This window comes from Notothenia coriiceps, unplaced genomic scaffold, assembly GCF_000735185.1.
Source record: "Notothenia coriiceps isolate Sejong01 unplaced genomic scaffold, NC01 NC01_scaffold00036399, whole genome shotgun sequence".
In the NCBI taxonomy this organism is placed as follows: Eukaryota; Metazoa; Chordata; class Actinopteri; order Perciformes; family Nototheniidae; genus Notothenia; species Notothenia coriiceps.
Genome location: NW_011369100.1, coordinates 807,076 through 816,543, shown reverse-complemented (window position 1 = coordinate 816,543; position 9,468 = coordinate 807,076). Strand labels below are relative to the sequence as shown.

The 9,468-nt window shown below is 42.1% G+C and overlaps 1 protein-coding gene across 4 annotated transcripts in view; it reads left to right on the top strand.

Annotated features, from left to right (window-relative positions):
- The window catches only part of ccdc136a (coiled-coil domain containing 136a), a 26,341-nt gene that overhangs the window by 10,251 nt on the left and 6,622 nt on the right, over nt 1-9,468 (top strand). For all 4 annotated transcript variants that reach the window (XR_800343.1, XM_010792331.1, XM_010792330.1 and 1 more), the window contains 4 exons: nt 1,892-1,966; nt 3,011-3,313; nt 5,364-5,481; nt 6,554-6,830. Coding sequence is in view for 3 of the 4 variants with exons in the window: in XM_010792331.1 (XP_010790633.1) it covers nt 1,892-1,966; nt 3,011-3,313; nt 5,364-5,481; nt 6,554-6,830 (773 nt within the window). In the remaining variant the exon portion in view is untranslated. The remainder of the gene's footprint in view (nt 1-1,891; nt 1,967-3,010; nt 3,314-5,363; nt 5,482-6,553; nt 6,831-9,468) is intronic.

Genomic DNA, 9,468 nt, shown 5'->3' with positions numbered 1-9,468 from the left:
GTGTGGTGGGGGCTGTGGAGGTCGTAGGGGTGGGGGTCCTGAGTGACATGGTCAGAGAATGATGTAAGGTGAGGTGAAGGAAAAAAAGAAAAGAAAGGGTCTATAGAGGATTATTAATACAAGCTGCAAATCATGCTACACTCACCAGGAGACAGGACAGGAAATGAGAATGGGGGTGGGAATGACATTATATCCACCAGTAGAAAAATGTAAAGCAGAATAGTTTTGCTGAAAAACCTCAGGGAAAGTACAGCAAACTAGAGTCCCTGCTATATTTTCAAACTATATTCAATTATTTACCTCTGGTGGTATGGTGCCTTACAGAAAGTGTAGTTTTTCTTTGAGATTTCTTGCTAGAAACATTGTCTCAATATAAAAACGCTCATGACAATTGTTGGTAGTTTAATAATCTGCCCTGGACTTGTTTTGTTTTGTATGTCACTCATTAGTATATTGTTTGACTCACCTCTGCTTGTGTTTCAGAACCTTTCCTGCCTCGTGTGTTCTCCCTCCAGTTTTCTTTTCTGGCATGATTAGTTTCACCTGCCGCTCGTTAGCCCTGCAGTCACCAGCCTCCTGCTCACCTGCTCCCACTTCCCCATTAGTCTTTCACAATTTGTAGAGCACAACTGTCAGCAAAGGACCCAAACACAGACAAAAAGCAGGCTGCCTGCAGCAGTTAAATGATTTATCGCTAACAGATAAAAGTCCAATTGCAGGAAGGTAACAGGTAAACAAAACCCAATACAGAAACTGACAAAGAACAAAGGAGCTAGGCTAGTATAAATTGTGAAAGAGTAATGGGGAAGTGGGAACAGATGAACAGGAGGTCTGGTGACTGCAGGGCTAACGAGGGAAAGGGGAAACTAATTAGGGCCAAACAGACCAAATCTGGAGGGAGAACACCCAAGGCAGGAAGTGATCAGTAACAAGAGGAAAAATAAAACAGGAAACACTAAAAAACAATGAGTGACACAAACAAAACTTAACTAACGTGCAGCCCTGTGAAGAAGTACCGCGGCTTAATGCTATCATAAGAATGCTAACATGATCACATATCAGAATCAGAAACAGGTTTATTACCAGGTAGGTTGACACGTACGAGGAATTTAACTTGGTGTCTTTGTGCATACATAAAAGTAAAACAACAATTAAAAACACAGATAGAGAACTATTTCAAAATATAGCATTAAAAAATAATAAAAAATATAGCAGTATTTACATTGAACGCCAACAAGATCACAATGACTGCTATCTTGTTGATGTGAGGCTGGTTTACTGTTCACCACATTTTAGTCTTTATACAATTAGTGTACCGACTTATCCCTCATATTTATTGAAAAAAGAAAATGCATTTCTAAATATATATATACAGTATATGGTTGGATACCACTAGAGGTAAGGTTAGATTGTATTTGGTACATTGTAGTGATTTATCCTTTAAGAATATACAGACTCAATTGAAGGTCCTCTGTATTCATCTAGAAGCTGTTATTGTATTAAAACTATATTTAGATCTGCCCAAAGCATGCTAGAGAAAGGACTTGGCATAACAAAGACCAAATGAAACAGAGAGAGAAAAATAGCAGCAAACTAAAAGCACAGCCAAATGAATCTGCTTTATTTCTTTTGTTGACTTGATTTGAAAAAATCGGTGAAAATATACTCATACATTTGAATATCCTAACTCATCTTATACAATATGCTGGTCAGGCCCACATGTATTAACACACTGACATACACAGATCTGCTTGTGTCATTCCCACATGCCTCAAGGTTGAAGAGCTTATCAAGATGTCATCTTTCTCTTTGGCTGCTGAACTGACATGTTCTTCTTATCTCTCTCCAAATCCTCCCCTCCACTCCTCCACTCACTTCACCTCTCCGGCAGATCTGTTGGAGGACGAGCGTCTGACCAGCGCCCATCAGGCTGAAGCCTTCACCCGCCAGATCCAGAATCTGCAAGGTATCAACAACAAAAATAAAATGTCAGCAATAAAGCTATGCCCTGAATAAACCCAGGACATAACTATGACTGTTCAACACAACAGAATACAGATATTGCATATTACATTTCTCATGTTTTTCAATAGTCAAGGTCATGCGGATTTACTGTCTGCTGCCTGTGTGGAACAATTTGTGAGCGTTAATCAACATCTTGTATATCACTGTAAGGGATTTCTATTATCCTACTAGTTCTCTACTGAATAGTCTCAGACAGAAAGTGCTAAATAACTATGCCAGGATATGATTGACAAGAACACGTTAAAAGCTTGTATTTGTTCACATAGAGACACACAATTATTCTTAAAAAAGCTGTTTGTGTTTAATCATAAGGGGTCAACAAAATACACCTAAGAACAAACAGTACAACTCACACACCCCCAACCCACCAAAGTACATCATTTGAAAACAAATGAAGCAAAAGAAAAAAGATAGAAAGAATTTCCAAACTCAATCTGTTCACAGAAATAAACAAAGAACATTCATAAAGTGTTGTTTTTAAGCTGCTACTTATTTTTCAGTCAGTTGGATGAATGCCAAACTATTTAATAATGCATTTGCATGCATTGCGTACAACAATCAGGTCTTAAGTGCTTAATTTAGTTATCAAAGGTTTTATTGGTGTTATTTTTGTGTTAATATTGTCTTTGTGAGAAGTAAACATATAGTCTGGACACACACACGCACGCACGCACGCACACACACACACACACACACACACACACACACACACACACACTCCACCCACTCACAAAAACATACAAGCCCACTGTTGCAAAAGCTCAGGTGAGACAAACACACACACACCCACCCACGCACGCACGCACGCACGCACGCACGCACGCACGCACGCACGCACGCACGCACGCACGCACGCACGCACGCACGCACGCACACACACACACACACACACACACACACGCACTCACACTCTCAAATATATGAATCTATAGTCCCACCTACACATCCCCCATAAAGCCACCCTCTCCTCCTCCTCTCCCCACAGCCCAGCTGCGCTCTGTGCAGGAGGAGATGGACAGCCTGGAGGAGGAGAAGGAGAGCGAGCTGGCCGAGGCCCAGGAGGAGCTGCGAGTCGCTCAGGAGGAGGTGATCCTGCTGCAGCAGACGGCGGAGGAGGCTGCGGCAGAGAGGGAGTTCGACATCGCCTCGCTGCAGGAGGAGCTGTGCCGCCGGCGGGCCGAGCTGCAGCGCCTCAGCGAGGAGACGCAGGAGTACGAGCTGGAGATCACCACGCTGAGGGCCGAGATCAGCATGAAGAGCCAGCTCAGGGTGGCCGAGAGGAGAGAGGGTGAGGGGGGAGGAGAGGAGGTGTAGAAATAATAAAGAAAACACAAGACAGACAGGTTCAAGGTTCAAGGCTTTTATTGTCATTAGTGCATTGAGCTGCAGTGTAGTTATGACAATGGAAATCTTAGGTCACAGGCAGCTCCAACAGTGCAACAACAATACAATGGATAACAAGTAAATAAAATAGAATATAAAAGGGATGGATGTAAGAGAGGAAGGTGGAACAGAGTGCCGAGGTGGTTTTGGTAGTTTTCACACATACCTTCTCCTCCTTTCCAACATTGTTCTACTTACAGTAGCCTACATAATAGATAAGATGAATCAAGTCCTGTATTGACACTTCCTCTTCACACCACATGTATAAAGCCATTAGTGGGAGACATTTATCAAACTCACATTAATGTACGAATAGTCCACGATCAGTCTTTGTGCCTGATATTATGGGAAAGGAGCATGATGTTAGATGTTCTTCTTCCGACCCTCATATCGGCTTAGCACCCCACAGTCAAGAACATTAATCATTTGTGGGGTTTAATAAATATTACAAATGTGATGCTGAGTGCTGCAAGGGGAGTGGTGTCTGAGTGTGTACGTGTGAGTGTGTGTGTGCATTTAAAATACCAGGGACATGAAGTCATGAGCGGGAGGGACACACTCTTGTAACACATGATATCATCGCTGGGCTCTGCAGTCTCAGAGGGGAGCTCATGATATTTCATACTGGGCTGTTTCATGTAAACATCACACAGAATGGCATTAATATTGAAGTGAAATCTAACTCACAGTGGGCAATACTTTTACAGGAATAGTTTTTGACATTTGACCAAACACGCTTATTTGCTTTCTTGACACGATGTGGTGAGAAGAACCAGTAACTTCCTGGATTCTACCCTCTTTGCCTGGCAACCGAGCAACAGTCAAGCCACAATCCAGCTAACATCCCTCTAGAAAACATGTCATGTCTTTTAACACTTAGTCTTTTGTTTGGATTAAACAAACAAGATATGATATTTTAATATTGAGCGATACAAGTGCTAGTAGGCAGATTTAGTTACTGTTGGACAGAGCCGTACTAGCTGTTGTTTTCAGTCTTTAAGCTAAGCTAACTAGCAACTGGTGCTAGCTTCATGTTTAACAAATTGGCATTGGGTTGACATCAAGCTACTCATCTAACTCTAAACATAGTCATATTAGTGATAAGACTTTGTAATAACCTTATTTGAAAATGCTTTGTTAATAGATAATCAAGCTTTAGTTAATAGTTATCAATAACGGTTTACATACAAATAAATGATAATAATGTTTTAACTAATGAATGCTTAAGTAATGCGACCATTTATATTGTTTCATTGGATTAGACAATGCCTTCATAGCTAAAAGAGAAGATCACAATAATATATTAAGTATTTCTTGATGCATCAGAAACAATGATGGACAAGAGCATTTAACAAGTAGTAGCCATCCAAATAATGCCTTTAGTCAGTTTACTATAAAGCCATTTCTAACCCTTCACAATGTTTTTCAAATCAGTAAAATTGTATATCTGGGATAACATTTTTTTGAAAGTGTAACTATTGCATTACTAGATAACTAATTTGTTAACATCAATCTAAATGACTATTAACTTAAGTTGAATCAACTTTACTGAACCACTCAATGATGGTTATTGTAAAGAGTTCCTTAAGTATACTCTTAAGATGTTGTGACTACATCAAAGTCTCAATCAGTAACATTAACGATGAGCTCACCTTATCTTCCTTCTCTTAACCTCTTCTTGGCTCAGAAGTGTTGTCGTCTATCAATCTTACGGCCGGTGGTTCGATCCCCAGACCCTGCAGTCAACACATCGATGTGTCGTTCAGCAGGACACTTAACCCCGAGTTTCTCCCGATGGCAGGGCCAACGATGTGTGAATGTGTGTGAATGTTAGTCTCCCTGAGCAGGTGGCACCTTGTATGAATGGGTGTGAATGGTGACCAAAAAAAAGGAAAAAGCGATATATGAACACAATCCATTTAACAATTTTCTATCTGACCTCTCTGTCCTGCCAGGTGATGTGGACCTGCTCAAGGAGGAGTGCCGCACGCTGAGGGAGGAGTGTGAGACCCTGAAGGAGGACAACAGGCGTCTCACGGAGAGGCTGCAGCTGCTGCAGAGACAGAGGACATGGTGAGAGGTCGACGGCTGCTCTCTCATCAGCTGTGCTTCCTGCATCAGCTGGAAGGGGATCCCTCTGGAATATTACCCTCGTTATTCACGCCACGTCTCATTTAGAAAGGCCCGGCCACCTGTTTAATCGCTGCAGTACAACTGTAACATCATACGAGGGATTACACACACTTTTATTAGATGATAAGTAGATTGATGGAAAGATAATGGACGACAATTTTGAAATTGAAAGTTAATTCTTGACCTTAAAAACTATTTCCTAACACGATCTATGTAGCAGCTGCTGATTTTTTTTTAGCGCATCACACGATTTCCCTCAGCAGATGGGAAACTGGGCATCTGCTGATGGAGACGTCCTGATAAATCAAAAGCAATTTCTAACTTTATTTATAGCGCTATTGAAACCAACGTTACTTAGTGCTTTACAGGAATAGAAAGGGAAAGGATGAGTTAGGAGAAACACAATATATACAACACAGAGATACAGTATAACCCACCAAATAAGTTATACTATGAATTCATTTGCAGTAAGCACTACATCCAGAACATACCCATTAATATGATGATTATTCAATTTGAATTCACAAATCAATAATGCCAAACATGCTCTAGTTCCAGCCCTGCTTTGCTCTGTTTTGCATATTTTTGTATTTAATTAAATAACTATGTTTTGGTTTCGGACTGTCGGTCAGGCAAAAATAAGCAATTATTTTGTGATGGGCCTTTTGTGACATTTAACAGACCACACAATTAACTGATAACAAAGGATGCAATCATTTGATTAATCTAAAATTACAATAACCTTTAGTTGAAGCCCTATTACAAGGCTGGCTAGATACATAATGTCTCAATCAGTTATCAAATGTTGTGTACGCCATGAGGAAATCTCTGCATATGAAATGTGACAACACAAACGCTAACAAGCTCTCACTAAATAATTGCTGGAAAAAACACGTTTAGCCTTTCATCTGGGAAATGATCGGCCTATTTGGAGTCAATTCATGAGCTTAAGGCCTTTGCAGCTGAAATCAAACGTTTCTTGAGTTTTTCACCATTATTCCTTTTCCTCCAGCTCCAGCGTCTACCTGTCTCTGAAGGAGGAAGACGGAGAGGAGGGCTCAGACGGGAAGGATATGCAGACCGGCTGCGATGAGGTCATGACGGAGAGCTACATGACCATGGCCCAGTCTGGGAACTGTCGCCTGGTGGACGCCTCCATCCAGAAGAACATTTCTTTTGATGGGAAGCCTGCGACACAGAGCAGCTGGAACGGGGGCATCGGGGAGATCTTCTCCCTGAGGGAGCAGCTCAAACAGGCGGAGGAGAAGGCCTCACAGGTCCAGAGAGAGGTATGGTGCCCTGGGAGTTCACAATATGAATAAAACATGGGATGATGTGGTTCAGCCATTATAGGAAAATTGATTTCAATCAAAAACCCTGCTGTCCAACCCTTATTACACTGCTGCAAGGTGAGACATTACAGAGAAAAACATTGTTTTTGTTTTCTGCTCTTGCTCTGAGCCAGAAATCTCCACTGCAGCACCGCTTATATACACCAGACTTTCAAGTTTTATTCCCATCTATCTTCTGAGGGATTTTACAGAGGGGTATAGTCATAAATCATTCATTCCCCGATTTATATAACATTTTATTTCTGAAAACCTAGCGAAAATAGATGTTTTTTTTATGACTAAGGGCAGTATCTTTTGATTTATGGGATGTTATCTAAAACATTCTCTTTAAAAAATGGACTCTTATACTGACAACAAATTGAAACAAGAACATGTAACCTGACTGGATCCAATGTTCAGATTTATGTTTTGGAAATGTATGAAATCAGCACATATTTACTAAATAATATTTCAAGACAATGCCAAATTTGAATATTTATTTTTTATCAAATCAAATCAAAATCAAGTTTTATTTATATAGCACATTTATAAACGATTTTTGGTCAAGCCAAAGTGCTGTACATATAATAAAAAATAGCCTACAGTAGAGACACTTTACAGCTAATATAACAGCACAGATTGTTCAGAATATCAGTATGAGAAAAAACGACACCCTCTATCCTTAGACCCTCGCATCGTACAAGGAAAAACTTCCAGAGAAAAAAGCACAGTTTAAAGGGAAGTCCACGACTTAATCCAGAACTCAGGAAAGAGGATCCAGGACACAGGACCACAGCAAGAAGATCAGCCTCGACTCCGGATCCCGGCGTAGATATAGACACAAAACAAGAAAAAATGTGGCTGGGTTAATCGGAACAAGAGAATACACAGACACAGACAGACAGGACGGAAGAACAAGCACTCCCTTAGAATAGGTTGAGGGCAAAGGGTAGCAAGTAAGAGAGTAAGAAATATATGTGAAGAGGCACACTCAGGGAACAAGGTCCCCATTGGAGCCTTAGTTGGAAATTGATGAGAGATAGGGAGGTATGCTGTGTCTACGAATCGTAACACTCCCCGGCCTGTCTAAGCCACTCTACAAACAGTTTCCTTCTAATAAAACCTCGAGAGGTTAGAGAGGGAAAAGGTCTTGGATAAAAGTTATTCTTGATAAGAGAAGCCTAGAAGGCCAGAGAGAAAAAGTGAGTTTTAAGTGATGATTTAAAAACCCCAGGGTCTGGGCCGACCTCACATGGAGGGGCAGAGTGTTCCAGAGCCTAGGGCCCGCTGCTGCGAATGCTCGGTGCCCTCTGGTTTTGAGCCTGGTCTTAGGCACTACCAGCAGCAGCTGGTCAGCCGAGCTTAAGGCTATGCCTGGGGTGTAGCGATGGAGGAGTTTGGCTACACAGGCTGGAGCCAGCCCATTTAGGGCTTTGAAAAAAAAAAAAAAGGATTTTAAAATCTATTCTGAACCGAACTGGAAGCCGGTGCAATGAGGCCAGAATTGGGGTGATGTGGTCACGCTTTTTATGGCCATTTAGAAGACATGCAGCTGCGTTCTGCACTAGCTGCAGGCGTCTAATTGAGGCCTGGCCCATACCCACATACAGAGCATTGCAGTAATCCAGTCTCGAGGTAACAAAGGCGTTAATAACCCTTTCTAGGTCTTTAAAAGATAAAAACGACTTGGTCTTAGCCAGTGGTGGCTGGTGGAAAATATTTTTGGTGGGGCTATGGAAATGGTGACCTAACCATACTAGGGCGGTCCGGGGGATTGGCCTCCCGGAATACATTTTTGAGAAATGACCCCTTAAATTATGACTTCTGGTGATGTTAGAGGGGGGGGGTTAGCTATGAATCTTCCAAAACTGTGCAACAGTACAGTATGCCCACAAAAACTGCAGAACACTGGTGCTTTGGGAACACTCAAATTATTTAAAATCAGGAGACTAAATACGAACATTATGGTGGAGGACCAGCGGCAGGTCACGGTGTTGCGAGACAGTGGTGGCTCAGTCATTCATCCTTGCCGGTGCCTTGACCCTGAGTGCTGAGTCTGCCTGTGATGCGAATATGGTGGTGAGAGGTATTGAAAGTGGTTTTGTGACCGCACATCTTCACAATGTCCATGTCCAGTCTGAACTGGCTACTGGTTTCTTTCCAGTTGCTGTACTCCCCAAATTTCCTGTTGACGGTGTGGATGTCATAATGGGTAATGATATAGCCGGGGGTAAAGTGTATCCTCAGGGCAATTATCCTCACTGTAGGGCTCGTAACAGACGTGTCACACGTGCTCATTCTGTTTCTCTCCCAGGTCCCGACACTAAGAGATTGTGTTTCTCTTGTCTTGACCCTGGTCATTTAGTGGCGGAGTGTGTGGCTTGGAAGCAGCAGGTGGCAGCTTCCAAGCATTCAATAGTAGGCTTGTGAACTATGTGTATGTTGGTAACTGTGGCCACACGTGTGTGTGTGTGTGTGTGTGTGTGTGTGTGTGTGTGTGTGTGTGTGTGTGTGTGTGTGTGTGTGTGTGTGTGTGTGTGTGTGTGTGTGTGTGTGTGTGTGTGTGTGTGTGTGTGTGTGTGTGTGTGTGTGGGGG